Here is a 24,369-nt window from a genome sequence, read left to right as displayed (position 1 = left end):
CCTCTTCGGAGTACTCCCACAGCTCTTCTAATCCCTCTCGTGTATTATCAAGCCTGTTTCCGTTGCCCATAGATCGTATTTGCAAACTCGAAATGGAGCACACGGTTGATTTAAGCGTGATTTAATCAGGAGTTATTGTGATTTTTCAACACCCATTTTCACTCTCTACAAAAGGGATAAGAGTTAACGTTATCTTGTTTCGATAGTATTAATTAATTATTCAAATTAATGGAAATTAGTTCCTCCTGGTGAATGCCGAAGGTAAGCTGAGAAACTACTATGGTGCTGAATTCATTATCTTAAACTATCAGCTTAATTGTTTCAACGAATAAAGCGATTTCCTAGCAAATATTTAAGAGAACGAGTTATTATTCGGTAGAAATATTTATTACCTATCTGTCGTCGTTTGTTACCTCTTTCAATCAAATCGACAAGAACTTCGTTTCTCGTTGCCGCGATAAATATCGAGACCATCTCGATCAATTTTTTACAGTTAATCCAATGCTCACGCTCGATTCATCCATTTACGAATACCCGGCTATAACGTTACCAGCATTCATCCTTTTACGGACAGACATATAGGGTGAATTTGGGACAGTGCTTGCGGATTAGGCTATCGACGAAGTACGCTCCTATCCAAAGCAATAGCGTGAAATCAAAATGACGCTTTTGATCGTACTGTTATACGAAACACGCTAACGTTCCTGCCAGTATCGCGAAATGTAACCGCATTGCATTGTTCGCACCATATCTATCAAGCCAGAACAAAACGTCCCACTTGCGAATTGTCCGGCATGAAATAAAAGCAGCACACGATTGTTCGTTCGATTCGCAATATGTTTGATCGAACGCGGTCCTATTGGGCCGTCCATCAAGTTACTACTTTATTAGTGCTTTTAATAGCTCCTTCATCGATAAAAAATAATCGAAATTGATTGTCAATAAAATTGATATAATATTCGTAGGATTCGTTTATTTGGTACAGATTGGATCTGATGATATAGATATTTCTATTTTTTTTTATTTTTTTTTTTTTTTATCTAGACGAGAAGTAGAGGAAAATAGAATAAATTGGAAGGATCGGTATTACGTGTACCTATTTCAAAAGATTATCGATCGTGGGAATTTTTTCTTTTTTCGGAAATACGAAAACAGTCGATTCGTCGTGTACAAAAGATCGGAGCGAAGCAAAAATTTTTGATCAAATATTTGAAGTGCGGAAAACTCGGTGTGTTACGAAATGAAAGAAAGAAGAAAGAAGAAAAAACTGTGAATACAGGTAGGGTGTAACGAAGTGTAATGATAGATTGAACCACTATCGGATCGACCATTCAGATAGGTTTACGAGCTTGGTATAACTTCTGATCGTGCATATACTGACATGATTTATCACACTCCGGCAAAGCGATTCATTTACGTTTCGCGGGACGAAATAAAAGCAAACAGAGTTTGCTTTGTTTGAGTACGTTTCAGATAGAGACAGTAGTTTCGCTCATCGTATGACTCTTGTATTCCGAATGCTCGACTTAATTTATCATTCTATCCGATAAAATCGTAGCTTCGCGAGTTCGTACAACTTCTTTTTCTCGACGTATAAACACTTTTTGTCACCCCCGCGGATTTGAAACGCGATATGTAAAAATCTAACCCGACGTTGCTCAATCAATTTTGCTCGTGGTTTATTCATGAAAGAAATACGCGTAGATCTATATATCATTGTTTAATCAGATCGATTTTCTGTCTTCATCGATCGAAGGATACAGAAGTTTTATCAAGCGTATTAACACTTTGGCCGACATCGTTCGATTAGTATGGTTACGTTTTAACGGTAATTAGCGAACTACCGCGTTTAATCGATTAAAGCTATTTACGGAGCAAACAGAACAAAGCTCTTTGTGGTAAACCGAGAGTTGATTTTAGACATTCTTTTGGTCAGATCTCACCGTTTGAAATTTACCACTGACGACCGAATCTCTGTTATTCTCTGTAAGTTAACAAGCCGTTTCGCTTGATAATGCATTAATTACGCCGACTGTGTTATTCTCAGAAGGCTTTGTTAATTTCGTAAAAACGCGTGAAGACAGAAGACAGAAATCGTGAGGATGCAAAAGGATTTTTAATTTTTTAATCTCCATGTAAATCTTTGATAAATCATTTCCAAAGTTTCTGTGTACTATGGAATAACGATATTTTTTAATTAAAATTCAACGGAAGCATCGGAATCGAGTACGGATTAAAGACGTCGGCGAAGGAGCAAGTTGGAAGGAAGTACGTAAACTCGAAAATATCCAGAACGGCGTATAACGGAAATTTAAAACCACTTGGCGGGGCCGAAGGTACCGTCGTATATTTTAAATTTTATCGCAAACTCTCGTGTATATGGCGGAGCCATCGAGGTAGACACGTCGAAAAATTGTTCCGGACTTGACAGCGACTCGATGTCAAGCCAAACGGTGAAAAATTTACCGAAATATCCGTTTTTCCCGGCGCACTACCAAGCGTTGCGGAAGGGGAACGATAAAAAATAGTCGAAAAATGGTGAGCTCGTAGATTTTTGTAAATCCGAAGGAACTTCTCGAAAATTTCCTCGTAATACACGACGTCGTTGGGTCGATAATAAATTTCCAAGCGTATCTTTTCGCACGCTTAAACATCGTATTCATTCTAACAAAGTTGCATTTTTCTTTTTCGTTTGCCCTTTTCTTTTTTTGGTACATATATATATATATATATTTTTTTCTTTGTGGACGTTGTACAGTTCAATTTAGCCGTTCTTTATTCGACATTTTCTCGTGTAATTTTATTCGAAAGTATCGAAGCATAGGTAGTGTAACAAAAGATAGATAATCCATGACAGCCTTCGTTAACTCACCTACGCCGTAATGGGACACTATGTAAAGAGAGCCTGAGCACGGTTACTCGATAATCCGAAGGAACATCATCCGATATCGTGCACCTTGCTACAAAGCATACTTCCATCGTTGCATCTACATAATATCTTTACTCACTTCCATCGATATACCTCGAGATCGAATTTCCACTACATCGATAGGAGGAGACCTTTCAGCCGAGTAAAGCATCAACTTAAATTTATGTGCTTCGTAGGAGCACAATAATTTCAAACTATCTTGTTCGTTATTCACTTCAGAGAATTCTTTTTAGAAAAATTAATAATTTCAGTCCCGTCGATGGCTCTCTCCGGACTCGCACGAGAAGGAAGTGCCAATTTATCGCCTCGAAAGCGTCGATATTCCTTTCTTCCAAGATTTTCCTTTGAAACAGGAATAGGGAGATGGAGGGTGGAAGGGGAGTTCGAGAGGTTGATAGTCTCGAGTAAGAAAAAGAGGGAGGGAAGAAGGAAGAGAAGGGGTTGGGTTCTTTAACCGACACAAGAATCCAGCAGATGATCCAGCCACGTTGCAGGATCCAATTTCTTTCAGCCAGATTTCTACGTCACCGGCAAACGCTCATTTCCGGACCGAAGTCTTCTCATCTTCTACTTCTTCTTCTTCCTTCTCCTCCTGCTCCTTCTTCTTCTTCTTCTCCTTCTTCTTCTTCTCCTTCTTTCTCCTTTTGTCTATATATTTCTACCTCTCTCTCTGTCTCTCTCTCTCTTTCTCTCTATCGATCTATCTATCTACTTATATATCTTTCTCTCTATTTCTCCTTCCATCCACTCATGCCTTTATATGTATCCTTAACTATCGTATTTTCAAAGGTACGCGGCATCTGTTATTAATTATAAAACGTCGCGGTCATTGCACTATCTTCGAGTCGAAACAATGCAGCAGAGAAGTCTCCATTATACTGAACAGTGAATATTTAATAACCACGTCTGATCTTAAGAAGATTATGGACCACGTAGCCAGCAGCCACGGCTGCTTCTCATTAATATTGAACGTGGACGAAAGTGCACGATTTACTTTGAACACGTTTCTCGTTTTCTCTTTGGTTTTGATGTATTATTTTTAGAATTCATTGTGCTTACTCGATCGTAATAATAATGTACTTAACGCTCTAACGAGTGAGATTCGTTTAACGTTTCTCTCGGTCCTGCGTCTAATCGATCTTCACGCTTTGCACTATCATCTTACGTTTGTTTGAAAAATTATTAGCTTCGTTCAAACGAGTTGACACACACACACACACACACACATATATATATATATGAGTTAATTAAAGCAATCGATTTACGAGCGAGCGTACGATCTCTCCTCTCTTTCTCTTTTTCGTCTCTCTTCGTAGCTCTGAATCCCTCTCCTATTAATTCCTAAGACTTTTTACGAAAAATACTCGCTGGTATCAGCAAAAAAGAAATGTTAGATATCATGCCGTATGTAAATTAGCTGCGTACCTTCTTACATTTTGCAGGAGCGATTAATAAATCATATGGTTTTTAAGAAGAAGCAAAGTTTGCTACCGCGAATTATTAATTAATGCTCTCAGGAAAAAGAGAGGTCTTTTATAAGGACCGTTCTTAAAATATTTCACGAGTTCTTTTCCGAAAATTTCAACGACGATTTTATATTCGTACGTACGTACGTACATAAATATTTCAAATTGTCTTTATATAAATTCAATTTTATTTCGATACGTAATGTATACAAACAAAATAAATAAAACGCGTGAGTCACTTCGTATTATTTCCGCTATGTGTATATCGTACGGTACGAGTACGGGTCGACCTACAAAGGAGCAAAGTAAAAACATGAAAAGAAAATAAAGATTCGTTATTCGAGAGCAAGCATAACAACATACAACAGGTCGTCGCGTTCTCTTGGTTAGTCTCTCACGACACTCGTTTGTCGCCGGTTGAACGAGCTGAAGAACGAACTGGAAGCCAAGGATCTCAAAGCTCGAACCTGGTCTCTATCTATCTGGTATAATATAGTATGTATATAATATCTATATATGTACATATATACACATATGTATATATATATGTGTGATATGTGAATATATATATGATACGTTGAAATCTTGTCTGGGAAGATTGCCGTGGGTGACGAAAAGAAAGAGTCGTTGAAGGTTGTAAGAGTTGGATAGTGCATGATGCACTTGCTGAGGGTGTGAATAAGTATGTCTCAAGTGGCTCGAGTGGATATGCCATCGGTTCAACACCGGCAGCACCATGGGCGAAAATTAATTTTACGTGAATGTTCCGACCTTTTACACGTATGGTCCTATACATTTGTGTGTGTACGTGCGCATATGGTCTTTCTTAATGAGCTGCAACGAGATATTATTATATTTAACGAGAAAAATTCGATAAAACACGATAAATTGGCGAACCGATAATTAATATATAATTAATTAAGATACAACTATGTACGTATTTTAAGATTACGAACAGTCTACATGTCCTTCGTTTTTTTTTCGTGCGATCGTATTTCGTATTGTAAATATAATCAATACAATGTAAACAATAATATCGTGTTTCCTAGTGCGAAGTAAAGATCACTGAATGAAACGTTAACGATTACTCGGAAAAGGTCAAAGCTCACCGAGCTTGTTTCTATTAGAGTAGGATTTACGTGAAAATTAAGTGGTACAATCTCATCGCATATCAAGCAGCGCGAACGTATTCAGAGTCCCATTACGTGGTACGAGCCCCATTGTTCTCGCAATTCAAATGGACTGACGTATGTAAAGCCAAACCGGTATCTCGGTAAGAGAAATCGATTAACCCAACGTGGACAACTCGCATAGTATAAAACCGAACCCTTGGTATCATTAATCAACGTCCATCGTCACTTTTCTCTCAGCACTCGTGTATGTTTCTAGTGTAGAATAAGAATTTTTTTCCCATTTAACATTATTTGATATTCGAGTTTATTTTTTTTTCTTTTTTATGAAAGCGATTGTAACACAAGAGATACAATATTTTATAAGATCGTCACATTGAATATTGAATTAGGTTCAAGATGAGAAACTATTTCGCTGGCAGAAGCATCAATGCTCTTCGCTCGCTCTCTCGCGAGATGAAATTCGAGCGAGATTCATCTTTTAAGCCGTCGACTCATCCAAACATCGCACGACAGTAAGATGTACATTCTTCGCATGGGGTGAGTCGTAAAGGTAGCGTAAACGGAGCAGAAAGACGGTGTCAACATGAAACGAAGGAAAGGCGCCGCTCCGGTGTTGATTTAGGACGGGAAAGTCGACAAACTCCCTAGCGAATGTAGGCTAAACCTTACGAGACACGTGTTACAAGATCAATATTTTTTGTACCGTCGTCTCTTGTGAATTTTCGTAAAGCGTGAACGACCTGGATGATCATCGTAGAGACGTTTCTCAGGAAGAGAAGTAGAAACAAGAAAAAATAAATAAAGAAAGAAAGAAAGAAAGAAAAAGAAAGATATAGATAAAACATGGTAATAGCGTTAACTAAATAACGAACTAGAAATTTTTATTTCCTAACGTTCGTGTAAAGGGCGGAATATTCCGAACGATAACGAGAGATATCCGCTCTCTTTACATTTTTCAATTTCTATCCGTTTCGTGGGCTCCCACGCCCTCTCTTTATCGCCGACTAGGAAGGCTTTTTTATGGGGACAATCGCCGAGAAACATCTGCGACCCGTACTTCGACACGGACGGGATTCTAAGGATTTATACAGCCATTCAATTTAATTCATCCCATGTTTAAACACTACCGCGACAGAATAAATTACTGTAAGACCTCGATCGAGATCGTTTAGCCTTTATTGTACTTGGAAAGTTGCGTATTTAATATGAATCAATATCTCCATTTTATCTTTCATCTCTCGTCCCATCTTGCTTTTTTCTTTTTTCTTTTTCTTTTCTTTTCTTTTCTTTTCTTTTCTTTTCTTTCCTTTCTTTCCTTTTATTTTTTCTTTCTATCCACCGACCGTCTAAAAATCACGATACTCGAATAGAATTTTTCGGAATTAAATTAATTAACGGAACGAATTTATGTATAGGTATGTGTTATACGTATACATAGATATCTCTCTTGGACGAAATAGAACAATCAAGGCCGTTAGACGTCTCGTACAGACTTTCGACGCTTCTCCCAGAATGCATTAAACATTTTGATTAAAGCTGTCCCGAAGGAGGAGTCGCGGTATAAGTTCGTGGAGGACCCTTTTGGGTAAGAGCAGTGCGGACGACACGACGAGACTCTCTTGTACGAGTCCTGAAGAGAGAGAAAGGGAAGAGGAAGAAGAAAGGAGAAGGAGGAGGAAGAAGAAGGAGAAGAAGAAGAAGAAGAAGAAGAAGAGAAAGACAACGAAGACAACGAAGAAAAGGAAAGAAGAAGGGGAGAACGTAGGAGATTGTCAAAATTTTCGTGGGTGATGCCCAAATACAAAAGGGATGGTCGAACTTCGAAGAGAAAAGGGACGAAATAGCTCGAAATCTTTACACCCTCCTGCCGAAAGGGGTCTTTGCCTGCTTTAAACCTGCTCGTGGCGTTTAATGGCGTCTGTAAGTTATATTCGAAGGGACGTGGGGATGGAATCGTGGTAAAGAGAAGGGATGAAAGGAAGAAAGAAATGGGAAGAGACTAAAGGAAGGAGGAAAGATGGGGTTCTCTCTCTTTCTCTCTCTCTCTCTCTTTCTCTCTTTCTCTCTTCGAAAGAAAGAGAATCGAGACAGGTAGCAGGAATGAGAGAAAAAGAAAATGAGAGAAAAAGTGGAAGAAAGACGCACTTGGCATATTCCCACACAAATTACCGAATGGAAAGGCATCCAGGTTCGGTGAAGTATCATTTAGAAAGGGTGGTCTCTCTCTCTTTCTCTCGGTTCTCGATCTTTTCTGCTTCGTCTAAGGGTTTCTAACGCTGCTGCTACTCGTTGAGAAAGAAAGAGAGAGAGAGAGAGAGAGAGAAGTAGAGAATGAAGGGAGGATAAATTCGTAACCTTCGAGAGAGATGGTGGTTTAAATCTCTCTCGGCGAAACCGCAGCTCCCAAAAGATCCACCACCACTACCGCCCCTTTTCGATTCCCTTCGAAGACTACCCCTCTGCATCTCTTTGGCTCTCTCTCTCTCTTTCTCTCTCTCTCTCTCTCTCTCTCTCTCTCTCTCTCTCTCTCTTTGGTTGCTGTCCTCGTTCGCGAATTTGTGCGACGAGCCAAGGTTGAAAGGAGGATTGTCTGCGATTAAGTTACTTCACTTCGATGTATTCTACCCTTCTCCGATATCCTTGCCAGCTTGAATGCAGATTTTACATGTGCATTTCACAACATCTTTGCAGATCCATCTCTCTTGAATATTTAGTTTCAAAATCAAATTTAACCGAACGATTTTTGAATAATTTTTTTGTACAATGCACTGTGTATTATTGCGTTTAGATTTAATTTATATCTAACCATTGTCGCAATTAATTTATTATGTCTATAGTCATTTCAAATTTCACGTTTAATTCTATTTAGAGTTATATCAGACAAAACTCACTTTTGTTGTGGCTATTAAAAGTTATTATTAGATATTGTTGGGACATTAAAATCCTCGATTTTTCTATGCTTTTATGCGGTTCTATTAAGGAATATAAGAGGCACGCATTTTCAAAGTCAACGTCGCGTTTATAACAAAAGAATGGAAAGAATCGATAGGAAGGGCTCGACTTCCGGCCTTGACTTTTCGCTCGTCATCATCGCCCTTTCACACGTATACGACGACTTCCCTTTGTTCCACAACTTCTTTGGATAGCGAAATTCGTCTTTAAAGCTAACAATCTCGCGCAGAAATGTGTCGCGAAAGGCAACACGACACGGCATTTCCCCTTTTACCCTTCATCCTTCACTCAATCCTGCTTTACTATCGAAGCCATTTTCTTCTTAAAAGTTTCTTTCAAACGAGTAATTCAAGAAGGAAAAAGGATAACTGAGAAAGACTGAGAGAGTATGTTTACACGTACCTTTTCTTCTTCCTGTTATTTGCACGATACTCCTTGGATGTATTTTATTTATTTATTTATTTTTTTTTTATTTTTTTATTTCTTCGTCTTTTATTTTTACCTTGTAATAATTCTCCTTCAAAGGAATATGCAATATATACATAATTTCTCTCTTAAGAGAAAGAGAGAGAAAAAAGGTAATGGTACTCCTCAGTGAAACATATAAAATAATACTCGCATTATCGTTTCAACGAGCCAATCTACAATACACTCGTCTCGATTAGAACGCAAGCGAGAGAGTTCTCTTTGGTTACTAGAGCCTTGGAAAAAGAAAGTTCAAAGGATCGCGTTCGTACAAAGTCGTACATAGTGGGAGAAGAAGGGAAAAGAAGAAAAAAAAAAGTAAAAAGGCAAACAAAAAAAAAGGAAAAAGAAAGAAAAAAAAAAAAGACGGACGGGCGGAGGTTCATTATTTTTACAAGCGATCGTGCGTATTACCGTGGGAAGTAAATTATTTCAGTGTCCGTGGAAAAAAGTGAGATCTCGTTGGGGAGAAAAAAAAAAGAGGAAGAAAAAAGGAAACAAAAAAGGAAGAAACGAAAAAAATGAACGAGAAAAGAAAAAACCGAGAGCTTTTCAGCCACTTCGACTTGCTTATGAATGAGTCTGGCCAAGTGTAGTGAAAGCTGAAAAAGAGAGAGAGAGAGAGAGAGAGAGAGAGAGAGAGCTCGTTTCATCGACTCGTCTACCAAGTAGCACGTACCGACGAATGCGTTAATCATTCGCACCACGCTCCGACTACCGGACAAGAACGGCTTACGGGTCACATTAAGCTCCGTAATTAAATTAAAAAATTTAAATAACACCGTCGTCGGGACGATGAGAGTCTACCTACTTGTCTGAGTCTCTTTTTCTCTTTCTCTTTCCCTCTCCCTCCGTTTTTCTCTCTCTCTCTCTCTATTCGCCTGTCTCGAGTCTCCCATTCTTCATCGTTTTTTTCAAAGGAAATGCAACGTTTCGTCAACAGAAACGCATTCGAATAGTCGACCAACCAAAAAAAAAGATGTAATCGGTAGACACGCGCAAAATAAAAGATAGAAAAAAAAAAGAGGAGACGAGGGTAATCGAGTTTCAAAAACCAGATACGAGATGTCTCTTCGTATTATTCCACGTAATTAAGGATAAATGCAAAATTAGTTAGAACATTTCGTTCGGAGCGCATTTTTGCATTCTTTTTATTTCGCTACTCTGGTCTTTCTTCTTTCTTTTCTTCTCGTTTTACCTCTTTCTTTTGTCAAGCTAGTCTTTCTCTCTTTCTCTCTCTTTCTATCTCACTTTGCTTAGAGAAATGTTGATACAGTTCCTTTCAACCCCTTCCAACTAACGAACGTTTTTCTCTCACCCTCATAGTAAAATAAAAGAGGCGTAATGCCTCGCTATTTGCATATTAAATTTGCTCCTTCATCCGTACAGCTCCGTTCAAATTCTTCATCGTTCGCTTCAAGTACAAACCATGAGCGTGTCCACGGAACTTGCTACCGGCCTAGACACTCTCCGTTGGAAAAGTAAAAAGCAGAAAATGAAAGAAATAGAATAGAATAGAGAAAGAGAGAGAGAGAGAGAAGCAAAAATGCTTTTCTCGGCTGTTGCGGTTTCTTGGTTCGTGTGACTGGTGCTGGTTTACCAGAAAGAAATGTTTTAAATAAAAGCCACGACGGTGGTTCGGGTTACGGCTAGACGTTGTTTTTCCAGCTCTTTTACCTATCGCGAGTTCGTGGAATTATTTCTTACCGGGTTCGCAAGATGAAATGGAATAAAATAAAAATAAGTAAGTATTACTGTCATTTTACGTTCTACCCTTTTATTCGATGAATAAAAATGTTCTCACGCTTGGAGAAGACATTTTTATGGTTATTCTCGATATCATTGCTATTAATATTTCGAAAGAGAAGAGAGAAAAAGAAGAGAGAGAAAATAAATCAAAGATTTTTCATACACCATTATTGTCCTTGATTGTTCGATTGAATCGTCGATCCATCGTTGTTTCCTTAAATACTCGCATATATTTCACGAATTTATTATCCCAGAACTATTTCTCGCTGTACGACGAATCGAAAAATGTATCCTCGTTTAGATAGTCAGTTAAAGACTAAACGCAAGCGATAATATTCCTTTCTTTTATTGGAATTTGTTCGGTAGTAGTCAAAGTACACTTTAGTCAGACGAAGTATATTCCATAAGAGCACAAATGGCTTCGAGTGGACAATCGGACGTCATAAACAGATGACAACTGTTAAACGTATATCGTTGAGTAGCAAATGGTGTTGGAAGGAAGACAAAGAAAAGTAAAGAAAAGTAAAGAAAAGTAAAGAAAGTAAAGAAAGAAAGAAAAGAGAGAAAGAAAACGAATGAACGAAAGAAAACTTTGCTTTCTCTCGTCGCCTAACATCGTTGAATCGTCGAAGGCTGCGTGCCGTCGCGTTATATGAGAAGATCACGCGGTAAATTTACACTCTTTCTTTTCGTCCTTCCTTCCTTTCTTCCTTCCTTCTTTCCTTCCTTCCTTTCGTCCTTTCTTTCGTTCTTCCATCCTTGCTTTCTCTGCTCCTCGTCGAAAGCCTTTTACCTCCTCAATACTAGCGAGAAAACTAAAGAAGATAGGGTGACGGCGTATTACTAGTTGAGACTTCGTCGCGCAGAGTCTCCATGGTGACCCCGGGAAGAGCCATCCTTGGCGCCATAATGAAATCCTGGAAATCCCACGGACATTTCGTAAGAGAGAAGAACGATAGTAAGTATGAGGATAGCCACTATGTGCGTCCGCTCGTTTCCAGCTTGGATTTCCCAGCAGGGTGAAAGTACTCCTGAAACACGAGCGACATTGGTACATTGCTTGGAATTCGAACGAAAGGTTTTATCGTCTTAGAGAGTCTAGAATTATGATTGCAAAGAGAGAGAGAGAGAGAGAGAGAGAGAGAGAAATAAAGGTTCAACTTGTTTGTTCTAAGATATCTACAATAAACGTATCCTCATTTTTGATCGAGCCAAAATTCTACTGTTAGTTTTTTATGGATTGAAACAACTAAAACCCCGTCTACACGAGTCGCAATCCAAAAGCCGGTAAGAAGCAAGCATCGAGCATAAATCTTCAGTCAGGCGTGTGCAACGACCGGCCCTCGTAATCCTGTCGTATGATCCTGGCAATACCTTGTCCTTAGCAACGACAAGAAAACCTACGGGTACGTATGTCTTACAATCTCCTACCGTGCTATGAAATATTATTGCGAGTATTAAATTTCGCAGGGATTTTATTCGTTACGTTCATTGATACGATCAAAAATTAACAGAATACGGTTCGTCGGTCCGATTCGAAGATATCTTAAATAATTCGATGTTTTATTTCGATTATAATAATATTTCTCGATTGAAATTATTCGATTCGATGTGCTCAGTTGCGTTTTAACGCCCATTAGCGCATCTTTTTGTAGGAAAAATGTTAAAGAGAAAATGTCATGCAAACCGAACGGAAAGCGAACAAATGAAATAGCCTCGAGCGTGTGGTAAATTTCACTCGCGGCATAGAAGGGCAAATATATTGATGTTTGTTCGTACAATTCGAAATCAGCGTAGCAAAAAGGCCCGCTTGTCCGATTTCGAATGCTATAGAATCCCATGGAAAATTAAATTTTATTTTACGCCAAAAAATCGAGTCGAGATTGCGCGGATTTCTATTGGAAAATTGCCAAATCGTATCGGCGAACGGGTTGTATTTAGAATAGCGTGTAAACGTTACAGCAGCCTTCTAGCTGTCCTACGTATCGATCACGAACTCGCGAAATAATCACGCAGACATCGTCGCGAATTTATTTCTCTTAAGAAAATCGAATGAAATCGGTGTGTGTAATGAAATTTCCACAAATCGAACGTACCGAAGGAGAATAAAAATCAATATCGGAATAGAAAATAAACGTCAGTTGTATTTTGAGACTTCCCATCGTCGTACTCGCGACTCCCAGTTTTAATTTGAAATTTCGATAGAGTCCAGACAATGGATATCAGCGGATTTGTGGACTTTCCATTTTCAATTCGAATCGATAGTCTAACGAATCTCATCGGGTTCTAGCCGATGGCTGAGAAAAAAGAAAAAAGGAAAAAGGAAAAAGAAAAAAAAGGAAGAAGAAGAGAGCTCGTTATCCGAACGAAAATTAATCATCTTCGTCGCTACACGTGTCCCGTTTGCAATATTGGATCTTCGAATAGACTGCACGCGAGAGTATATCGGTAACACGTTCGATTCCTAGTCGGATCATTGAAATCATTAGGCCGTTAAACAACAGCGACAACCCGTTTGCATTTATTCCCAGACTGGCGTCATGTTTGGGATCGCGAAATCCAATTCGAAGGTCAGAACCAAGCTAGACCTATACCAATGGAAGAGTACACTTTCCACTTTCAATCCGTGCGTGGAGATCGATGCTCTAACAAGTCGCCGACGGCGGGTTGGAGTGGACTGTCCTCTCGATAAAATCTGACCAGTCTCGACAGGATCCTCCTACCCCTTTTCTCTCTCTCTCTCTCCCTCGGTCTCTCTCTTACTCTCTATCTATCTATCTATCTATCTATCTTCTCGATTTTCCACTGGATTCGATACATCGATCACGTGCACGCCTAATAGCAGCACGTGTTGGTGATTACGCTCGAGGGACTGTGGCTAGATCGGGTCTAGGTAATTGCCCGAACACTGCACCCCCACCAACGATGCACGAACCACCCCCTTTTCCCTGAAGCTGGTCCACCGACGGCATAAACCAACCCTTCGCATATCCGAATCTCCGCGTGCTGGAGCGTCGATGTTACAGAACCGGTACCTACACGATTGATTGGTTAACATGCCTGGTTCACCTCCAGTCTGGCCTTGATTATCTATCTCTCCACCCTGTCTGCAGCTTACCCGCCTCGTCCTTCGTCTACTCTTCCTCTTCCTCTTCTCCCCCTTGCCCCTTCCCACTCCTTCTCTCTACCTTTTTATCTTTATTCTCTTCTTTTTCCTCTCGTTCGGTCCAACGTCGTATCATTCAAATTACGGGGTCAACCTCCTCTTATTCTCGTCGTTCTTCTCGGAATATTCTTGCCGGCGATGAGAAGAGAACAGAAGAGGAGAGAAGAGGAGAAAAGAGGAAAGGAAAGGAAAGGAGTGGAAAGGAGAGAAGAGGGGAGGAGAGGGAGAAGGAAAATCGCGCATTTTACGTGCAGCCACGTAATTGAGCCACCCTTTCTACTCACCCTCCTCGGCCTTGGCGCCTGGTGAGCCTCGTCGACCAGATAGATCCTCCTCTCTCTCTCTTCCTCTCTCTCTCTCTCTTTCTCTCGTAAGTCCGCTCTCCGCGTTTCAATATTAATTTACGAAATCTCTTCGCTCCCATTATGAAGACCGTCCTTTTTAATGCGGGACGCTTCGCCTCGCTCGTCCGGCGAACTTCAAAGAGAGGCGCACGTCCGAGGGGACAATGGCTGCAATTTGTTTCCGCGTCGACGGTAGCTATCCTATAACTTGTTCCTTCTATCTTCTTCCTTTCCTTCCTCTTTATCTTTCTTTCTTTTTTTCTTTCTTTCTTTCTTTCTTTCTTTCTTTGGTTCTTCCCTTCTTTCTTTCTTTCTTTCGTTCGTTGGTCCCCTCTCTTTCTTCCTCTTCCTTTGGAACGAGTCGCTATTTAATCTCGTAGAAGACGCTCGAGCACGTGGATTTTTTTCTTCTTTATCGGTAGTCCACGATCAACGTGAAATAATCTTCAAATTATTTCCCTTTTCTTTCTCGCATGTCCGTCCCATTCATCTTTCTCTTTTCCTTTTTCTACTTTTTCTTTTTCTTTCTCTTTTTCTTTTTTTTTCTTTTTGTTTTCCGCGATGGTCCTATTTCCTTGTCCCGTAAAAAGCGGGAAATGAAAAAAATAATGCTGGATAACCGCTTCAAAAGAAATTTGACGACGAGCGTCTGTTAAATATTTCACGATATTTTCAAAGGCCCCTAGAATTTTAGAATAGCTCCGGTTTATTTCCCTCGAGATTGGCGATTTTCTCTTTCCTTCTTTTCCTCTTACTACTAGTACTTTTTCTTCTTCTTCCTTTTATTTTTGTTCTAACTCTTCTCTTCTTCTTCCTCCTCTTTCCTCTTCTTCGTTTTCCTTCTCTTCGCTGTCGGCCAGCGGAGTTAGCCAAGGCTTATCTTGCCTTCCGCTTGGAAGCCCGGAGATCATACGCTTTGATCGTACGGTTCGATACAATTCACTTTGAAGCTATGCGATGCGTGCTTTCATCGATCACCGCCTCGTACTCCCTTCTTGCGAGCGATACCTGCTAGACAAAATACGATTAACGAAGATTAATCACTTTGCGTGAACACGAAATATCAACGTAGATGTCTACGTACATGCATAAATTGTAAAATGAATCTTAGCGGGTATAATATATATATATATAAAAAAAACAAACAAAAAGAAAGAAAAAGGAGAACGTCACGCGTGAATTATTTATTACAAAAGAAAACAGAAAAAAAGACGCAATGCGTGCGATATATATTTTCTTCTTTCGCAGGAAAACAAAATAAAAGAGAAAGAGAAAAAAAAACAGAGGGACAAGTTCGGAAAATGCGGAACAAAAAAATCAAAAGGGTGAGAAACGCGAAGTGGCACGCGATAGAGCATCCTCGATTCTCCGAAAGAGGTGCAAATTTTCGTCAACCTCTCTCTCTCTCTCCCTCTCTCTCTTTTGCTCTTTCTTTACGAATGCCCTCGCACGCGAGGTGAGTTGCTTCTTCTTCCTTTTTTTTTGTTTGATGGCAAAAGGACAGAATTTTTTCAGAGAGTTGAATACGCCAGCCAGTAAACCAGCCAAGCCAACGACGACGCAGTAGGTGTAGGTGTCTATTAAAGCACAAGAGTGACATAATACTCGCCACTTAAAAAGGGTTGTCGTGTGACCAGACAGGCGGAGGGGTGTCTGGTGTCTCAAGAGCTCCACTCTAGGGGTGCATCATCTACATCCCTTCGAGTCTTTTTACCCTCGCATATTCTGCCAAGACAAATGCGCGAGACTAAGCGTACTTATACGCGAGCGAAACGTTACCACTCTGTAAGAGGAAGATGAGTACGACGACGAGCAAGGTATCGACTGGATATCGCATTAAATATCGGGTTACAAGACTCCTTCTTCATCAGGGTTAATATCTATCGAATAATGAATTATTATAATACTTTTATACTCTATTGTGTACGTGTATGGTATTCTACGTATCAACGAAATCGTGCTCGTTCGTTTTATCATAACAATTTGAACGATAGAAGGTAGAGAATTGTGGTAAAGGAAAGGTGAACTCGGTAGTAGTAAAATTTCAAGTAGGTGGGGAAACGTATCGGATATTCGTCACAACATGGCTAGGACCTTTTCTATACTCACCTTCCGGACGAAAAGGCACCGCTTGCAAAAAGCTATACCTTACATTATATATATATATATATATATATATATATATATATATGTATGTATATGTATATTCGAGACGTTTCATTCCAAGGATGAAAAGCATCCGTGGATTACCTTTACAAAATACGCTGGGATTCTACATATTCGTTGAGGAAGCCTGATCCTCATCCAGGGACGTAGAATACAATTTTATGCTTCGTTCTTTTGAAAAAAAAAAAAAGAGGAAAAAAAAGAGAAGGGAAGGTAAAAAAGGACGGAATCTTTTTCTATACCTATGGTAGACGAGAAGAAAGGGAGAGAAAGAGATAAAGATGTATAAAGATCGTGCTCGTCCTCTCGTAACGCATGACCCTCCGTCGAAGAAATCGACCCTCCCTCTATGTTAGGCCAAAGGGTGCGAATATACTACCCCGCTAAATTCACAAATGTACGAGAGAGAGAGAGAGAAATATATAACCGAAATAAAGGGATACGGAGATGAACTCGAAATGCCAGAGAATTTAGAAATTTATTTTCTATTTATCATAGTATATACATATTTTATCGTTTCATATTAATATTATGAATTTTTATATCGTACGACTGATCAATATATCTTATCAATTATGCATTGTTTTATAAATAGCAATGGAAGAAGCATGAAAAATTTTTCGGATCGTTCGACTCTTTGTCTTAACGATACAGACGACATTAATTACTGTAATGAGTCACGATGCGACATATTTTTTAAAGACCTTTCTCTCTCTCTCTCTCTCTCTCTCTCTCTTCGATGGACGGTTTTTAATTAAAGAGACGAGGCGAGAGTGCCATTAGTGCATTCGACGAGAGCCACAGCGATAAACGGCTCGTCGAGAGCGTTTAAGTTCTTTTTAATGATTTATTTCCCTTTCTAATTTGCGACAACGCGCCAGGACTATGGCATTCGGGACTTGCATAGGCGAGCTTTAAATTGCTCACTAAAAAGAGAAAGAGAGAGAGAGAGAGAGAGAGAGAGAAAGAAGGAAAGAGAGAAAGAGAGAGGAAACTCCAAACGAGTCGATGGAAAAAAGACGGTGGAACGAGCGTGAGATTCTTCAATCTGCTTTTTTCCCGTCTTTTTTTATGACCCTAACCATAATTCTGGCCTAATGATTTGACAACGATGAATAACCTAAATTCTAAATCCTAAATTTCAATTCAAAAATACCCCTACTACGAAGCTTCGCTCAAAATTTCTTCTAAATAATTGGACCTTTGTTTAAAATGTGAGATGATTGTTAGATATACATATACATACGCATATACATTAAGAGACTTGAGATAAAAGTATAATAAGAAAAAATGTGCGATCGTTCGGATAACATTAATCATCTATACAGAGTAAATCAAAACACGTGCTACCCATCGAGCCGAGAAAATCTTTCGTTTTTGGAAGAATCGCAAAGCTCTCAGAGAAATGAGAAAAAGCGATTTAACGAATCGTTGACGGATTTTAATACAGATTGTAACAATAATTTGGATAGACCATCGAATACTGGATTTAAGCTCGATATAATTTCATTGGAGGATATAATATTTCGAGACGAGATCGATAGTCCAAACAGGTGCAACCTTAAGAAAATAGATCAATCGATACCAGGTATTAACGTAGGACGACACTTGAACAGATCATCGAAGTTGAAGAAAAATCGATCGAAACGTAAATGGAAAAGACAATATCGAAATGAAATTCCTCGAATAATTAAGAGAGATGCGAGTAAAATGATCGAAAGGGATAACGAGAATTTCGACAGTCATTATCCAGCAAATTATTCGTCATTCGACGTCAGAGGATTCAAATCAACGAGCAAAATTAAACTCTCCAACGATTGTCCCCATTGCCGTTCTCCATCTTTTTCCTTGAACATTCCCAATACCAATTCACAAGTTTATAAGAATCCCGAAGCTTATTTGAACGATCGCGAGCTATCTTATAAAACGAATATGAATTCCTGCAAGAATTGCAAGAATTTTAGTTACTCTTCGATTATGGAGAAATATCCCGAATCTTTCGATTGGACGACCTACGAAAATGTCGATCATTCGTCGAACTTAGAAGCTTGTTGTTGTTCGAAAAAAAGCGGGGTCTGTTCTCGAGAGTGTACGCCATCGAAAGCTAGTCTCTTTGTAGAAACCGGCGAGAGTACGCTCGAATTTTCTACAAGCTGGTCCTCGAACACGAATCTACCGAATGTCTGTCCCTGTTCGAACGAATCGTCTATAATCAGAGAACATTCGACGATGAACGAAGATGTTCAACGGGATGATGGCCCATTCGAGAAGGAGGAGCATGCAATGACCGACAAGTGCAGAACTCGTTGTAAAAGCAGAGAATTCGAGCTCGAACCTTGCTGCAGTCGTTTCACTGCAAAGGAAAAATGTTCTTCCGTTGAGAACGCGACTTGGAGTCAACTCGAAAAGGTAGAATCGAAAGCACGACGGCCGGATTACGATTGGAGAGAGAATATTCGATGGAGAGACGTCGGTACGAGTTCTAACGTTCATTCGGATACTAAGAGAGCACGGTTAGTCGTATCTACTTTTTTGCTTTTCCTTTTTGAAATGAATTATAAAGAAACCTAGAGGAAATACTTGACGTAGAATTCTCGTAGATTTTAACCGTAATTTAATACGTATTTCATACGTATATTATATTATATTATATTATATTATGAATAATGATTAAGCAGACTACAGGAGAGAAAAAGATAGACACAATATTACGGTAAATTTCAATGGAGCTTTATTTTATCCTTTCCTCGTTTTTCTTTCAATATAATCTAATAAATTAAGCAACGAACCCAAAAGATCTATCTAAGATATTTTCTTCGCTACGATGGGAGAAAATAAATCTTCAACGTAATTTGATTGTATCCAAAATCACTTTATATAATGGTTTATATACCTTTAGGGAGTTCATTGGATATTACGCGTTCTTATCTTTTATATAATACGATAATCTCGACCCTATCGAATCTTGCGATATGATCGAAATCTTACGGATCATTAATCCGAAATTTTCTTTTACACCTATATATCGTTAAAGCTAATTTTTCGTATTGTGTTCTTCGTAAAGCTGTTACGAATCACAGATGAGGAATACACCGGAAGAAGACAAGAATCCAAAGTGCAGCCAACGTTCATTGTTCGGGGATTTCGAGATAGGAAAAGTTTGGTCTCATATACAGGATAGTTGCAAGAATTTGGTACAATCGGCGATAACGAACATCGGCCAGGCGATAAAGGATATGTCCAAATCGAAAGATACGCCTGAGGACAAGGGAAACGAAATTTCGGATAGCTTATTGAGAAATTCGAAAGTATTCTTTGATAAAGAATGTCCAGAATCATGTGAAAAGGGGGAATAGAGAAAATATGTTAAAAATAAATAAGAAGATACAGCTTTGATATATCGTATTTTTTTCTTTTTATTCTAAAATATTACAAGATATAAATAGAGGATGCGAGTGAGCGAAAGGAAATAAAAGAAGAAAATAGTTTCCATAACTTGACGATCCAGCTTACGCGGTTCAAAAGCAGCGTTACTTCTTTGAAGCAAATGGAGCATTGCAAAGGAAAATAAAACACGGTAGAAGAAACTCTAGAAAAAGAAATCTAACATAGATATATAGATTTATGTGTGTGCGCGTGTGTGTGTAAATATAGGTATATATGTGTAGGTATATATATATCGAAATATTGAAGGAAAATCTTATTGCATATTTTACATCCGATGTAACAATAAAGGCCACGGCGAAGATGCATCCATAAATTCTACATTTTCGAGCTAGAATAGACGTGCTCCACGAAAGAAAATTTTTGTGTCTGACATCGTATAAAATCTCATTGATCTTTCCTCCGATCTTTCAAACAAAAGAGTATACTGTATTATTACTACGAGTCGTATTATATTTCGATAAAATCGAAAGCAGCGAAGGAAGATGCATAATCGAATTATCGATTAAATCGATATAACAATAAAAATGAACAAACTTCATTGAAATCTTCTAAACGTCACATTTTTTTTCGGCCAACAAAATTAAATTACAAACATGTAGTTCGGTACATTTAAATTGACATTTTTTCAGGTAAACTCGAATCGACGATCATGACAGCTACTCCGACGAAAGTAGAACCTCTTCGAGTGTACGTGCTCTATTACTTTTAATTTAACACGTTCGGTTGGCGTTCATGTAAGCTCACGTTTTATTTCGATTTTTCATTTTTCGCCTCGTAGAAAGTTCAGGCAAGCGAGAGAGAGAAGAATAGCAGAGATGTTGAGAAGATATCGGTAAGTCGAGCTCTTCTCGTTATTCCATAATTATTATCTTTATGTGGCTTTATATTACACTTGTGGTTTTTGCTCATTAACGGTTAGCGACGCGTTAAAATATTACGTGTTAAATAGTTTTCTTGCCCTTGCCTTTTCGAACGTGCAGGTATTTCTCCTAAAAAAAAAAAAAGAAAAAGATGTATAAAAAAAACTTTATTCAATTAACTTCGCTAAACTCGAAAAGAGTAAGTATACCGGTAAGAAAACTAAAGTAAAAGAGTAAATGTTAGAAAATAAACGAGTCAAGAAATAAAGAATTTATTTTTTGGCTTCTTTCGATAAAATATCTTTCTACAACTCGATTTTTCTTTCTCTTATAGACTGCAAAGAGAAAAAGATGTCGTGTGCAGGTATATACACTGTTATATAGATAGATTTTACCAACAATAAGTTATCGTTGAGAATTTCTATTCTTTTCTATCGATGTGCTCTATTGTCCGCAGGAAAATCGGACTCACCGAAGGAACGGCGCAACAAAAGTAAGGCACGTTATATAAAGCCACACTTTATACCGATTGTTAGGTCCATCCTGATCATTATTCTAGGATTTGCCCTGTTATAACAACGAGAGAAATCGCCGTTACGACGGAACCCAAGTAGGATATAGTGATTCTTACGCCGTAATAATGTTTCCACTTTATTTTTATATGGAGTATACGTAATAGTTCTTTCATTTAATCTTTCAGGGAAGTATCGCCTTCTATGATGTTGCTCATGCATGGTAAAATTTGTTATAATAGTTATAATTATAGTATGATGAAGATAAAAACAATTATATAGGTGTATAAATATATATATATATAGACACATGAATTGTTCGTTGTGTAGTTAAAGACCAATGTATACAAACTTCGATACCAATTAAGAGATATCGTAGTAAGTGTACGAATTGTTGCGGAGGACTTCCAGGTTGTGGTCCAGGACTTGGACAGGGATGTGAAGGAAACTGTTCTTGCGTACCGGGTAAACGAATTTTATTGAGAACATCTCCACCAGAGAAAAGTAAAATTTTCTTTTATCTTGTAGGAATTCAAATAAGAGACAGAGAGTTTTACTACGATAAAGATTTCTGTTCGTTAAGTGAGTGACCTGATTTACAGTTTGAGATGGTTCGTAATCATTAAGAAATCATTTGACAAACGATCGATGTCGTACGTAATAGGTGTCCCAGAGAAAAAATTATTTCCAAGGTTTTACGTAACACGTCACGGAAGCCGTTTACGCGGTGGTGGTAGTAAAGACTCGAGGAAGACCAAAATGCCAAGAATTCGTTGTCGAAGGAAGAAGAACTCGGTCCTCCAGGTGGAAAGTTCACTTCGAAGACCGAAGGAAGATCCGCCTTGTCGTGGGTTTCATAGAAGCCTAAGTAGCCTTCGTGGTCAGCCAGCATGGATGGAGGAAGCTCAGGAAAGTTGTTGGGAAAGCTGTCTCCGTAGCAAGAATTGCGTTGGACGCGCAAGCGTTTCTGCAGAGTGCGTTCCCTCGTCGTACAACTACGGCACCGTCGTTCCTGATGTCCCTGAACGTCGTTGGAACTTTCGACGTAAGCAAAACATAATGGCTGCTGGGAGTACGAGCTGCTCCAGGAAGTTTCGACGAGTAACAACGGCTACTCCGTTGGTTCCATCAGCCATTTCGATGCGCGTTCGAGAAAACGTCGGAGGTGTTGTTGGAAATAAATATCGTCGGTACTACTCGATATGGGAAACCTTGGGTCTTATTTTTAAGTCGAGCTCTCGAAGAAAAAATACGAAAAGTGATATTGCAAGGAAAACGAGGTACATATGACATAATAAATTTATTACGCAGGTACGTTCACTTCGATCGTGGTTATTCGATCGACGTTATCTTCGTCATTGCAATTCGTCAGATATTTTCAACGTACTTAAATCTCGCTTTTAATCTCGCTCGAGTGATTTGATTTTGCGACGAAGAAAAGAGAAACAAATTCGTTCTGGAATACGTATATATACGTATATACGTATAATTTCATTCGGTCTGATTTTCTCGACTGACGTGCAGAAATTAAAGTAACGACGAATTCGTTTCCCTTCGGTCGAGTCGATTGTTAATAGGAAATGGAAAGAAAAGTCAATTTCGATGGTAAAATTATAATCAACGAGTTACGATTGTAGTTTAAATCGATGTTATAAACATTTGCAGAACGAACCGTCCGAATCGACGTTTGCTAAATATTCCTGTCATTGGAAATACCATTTTAAGGAGTTACTGTAAAACGAAAAACCGTTCTCCTTTCTTCTCGAAGAGTACGAAAGGTGCAGAATGTATTAAAAGCTACAAAGACAAGGATTTTTCAAAAGAAACACCGCTACGTGAGAATTCGTCATCGTCATCGAGTCTGTCGTTCAAACTCGAAGAAAAAGAGGACCGTCTTAGAGGCGGTGGAAATAAATGTGATCTGGAAGACAAACATAAACATCGCCATGCGATGGAATTCACAGATCAATCCGCTATGGAGAATCCGAACGACATAGAAATGAAGCCTTTGCATAACAATAAAGATGACAACGTTTCGAATGCAATGTTTTGGGAGAACATGGACGAAGATGAATATTCTTGGACCCACAATCCAATCAACGAAGACGTGCTTAGATTGCAAGAAGATCAGGAATGCTGCGATGGTCCAGAACATCGAAACGAAGATAGAAGGATCCGAGGTGGTTGCGGAAGATCGTACAAACCCATACAACATTGGACGATTTTCGGTAGACGAGACCATTCACGTGGTTCATGCTGCTCACCAGTTCGGCCACAAGTTTCCTGTCGGTCGTCACCTTGTTCACCACCTCCCTGCCTAAGACCACCTATATGTACTCCAATGAGATTTCATAATCGTAGTTCCTGCGGAAGGCCAGATCCTTGCCTCGACAGAAAGGGATGTCCTTGTAATTCCTGTGGTGGATCAATTTGTTCCGATGAGATTACTCGTTGTTGTAGGGTACAACAAAAGGAACTTCCTTGTCAGTGAGTGATATACGTCAATACATTCAGTCGAAAGTTGATATTTTATCGAATTTGACTAAGCAATTTCAGAAGCAATTTAATCGGCAAATATTTTACGTTGTTCTCCTGACGTAACGCGTTTTAACCGAACGTTTTTACGTTATCAGAAGGACGGATCTTTTCTAGAAACGAAACATCTTGACGTTTTTCGTTTTCTTGCTTATATCAGATGCAAGTGCCAATCTTGCGAAGTTAAAAGCTTTCGATCTTGCGGTGGATGCGGTGGTCAATCCTGTGGAAGGATATACAGTTGTGCCGGTAGCAGTGGTGGTACCTGCTGTTTCCCAAGAAATACCAGAAGACGATCCGGTCCGGAATGCTGCGGTGGCGGGAATCCGAACTGCGGAGGATGCTGCTAAGAATCGCACGATTCCAGAATCCTGTTTCTGAATTCCCTGGATTCTCTTAAACCAAACAAGGAATAAATAACTCTCAAACATAATCTTTATTGTTTTCGATCTTCCTGATACATATATTTATTTATTTGCATAAAATTCTGTGTCGTGAATGTAGCTGTTTCTTTTTCATATTCGATGACAAATTTTCGTCGAATTTCTAACATACTTTTCAAGTTCTTGTCGTTGATTAATTAACTCATGAAATACCACGTTTGCTGTGTCAACCTTTCTGGCCACAACGTGTTTTAGGAATAAC

General features: G+C 39.0%; 2 protein-coding genes across 4 annotated transcripts; both read left to right on the top strand.

The window, feature by feature from the left end:
• Positions 1-17,475: 17,475 nt before the first annotated feature.
• On the top strand, positions 17,476-19,818 carry LOC127065365 (uncharacterized). Its single transcript, XM_050997566.1, has 2 exons — positions 17,476-18,883; positions 19,435-19,818. Exons 1-2 carry the CDS (start codon positions 17,661-17,663, stop codon positions 19,724-19,726), a joined length of 1,515 nt encoding a protein of 504 aa, XP_050853523.1. The 5' UTR covers positions 17,476-17,660; the 3' UTR covers positions 19,727-19,818.
• Positions 19,819-20,356: 538 nt separating this feature from the next.
• Positions 20,357-24,157, top strand: LOC127065321 (uncharacterized). 3 transcript variants are annotated; one of them, XM_050997496.1, is made up of 11 exons: positions 20,357-20,504; positions 20,596-20,649; positions 21,012-21,041; positions 21,135-21,170; positions 21,237-21,287; positions 21,378-21,412; positions 21,520-21,654; positions 21,718-21,771; positions 21,854-22,469; positions 22,855-23,676; positions 23,885-24,157. In XM_050997496.1, the coding sequence occupies exons 1-11, from the start codon at positions 20,467-20,469 to the stop codon at positions 24,072-24,074; spliced, it is 2,061 nt and encodes a 686-aa protein (XP_050853453.1). In that variant the 5' UTR covers positions 20,357-20,466; the 3' UTR covers positions 24,075-24,157. The 3 variants fall into 3 exon arrangements, with proteins under 3 accessions (XP_050853453.1, XP_050853450.1, XP_050853451.1); XM_050997493.1 differs by having other exon boundaries at positions 21,520-21,771; XM_050997494.1 differs by lacking the exon at positions 21,012-21,041 and having other exon boundaries at positions 21,520-21,771.
• Positions 24,158-24,369: the final 212 nt, after the last annotated feature.

The sequence above is a fragment of the Vespula vulgaris genome, chromosome 7, assembly GCF_905475345.1.
Source record: "Vespula vulgaris chromosome 7, iyVesVulg1.1, whole genome shotgun sequence".
Classification (NCBI taxonomy): domain Eukaryota; kingdom Metazoa; phylum Arthropoda; class Insecta; order Hymenoptera; family Vespidae; genus Vespula; species Vespula vulgaris.
This window is presented reverse-complemented; position numbering and strand designations above follow the sequence as displayed.

What these genes read in the sequence shown, in the direction of transcription:
- LOC127065365 (XM_050997566.1), top strand. Translation starts at nt 17,661, where the DNA reads ATGTGCGATCGTTCGGATAACATTAATCATCTATACAGAGTAAATCAA. An exon ending in TCGGATACTAAGAGAGCACG is followed by an intron (nt 18,884 to 19,434) that starts GTTAGTCGTATC and finishes TTCTTCGTAAAG; the next exon opens with CTGTTACGAATCACAGATGA.
- LOC127065321 (XM_050997493.1), top strand. Translation starts at nt 20,467, where the DNA reads ATGACAGCTACTCCGACGAAAGTAGAACCTCTTCGAGT. An exon ending in AAAGTAGAACCTCTTCGAGT is followed by an intron (nt 20,505 to 20,595) that starts GTACGTGCTCTA and finishes TTCGCCTCGTAG; the next exon opens with AAAGTTCAGGCAAGCGAGAG. An exon ending in GAAGGAACGGCGCAACAAAA is followed by an intron (nt 21,171 to 21,236) that starts GTAAGGCACGTT and finishes TCATTATTCTAG; the next exon opens with GATTTGCCCTGTTATAACAA.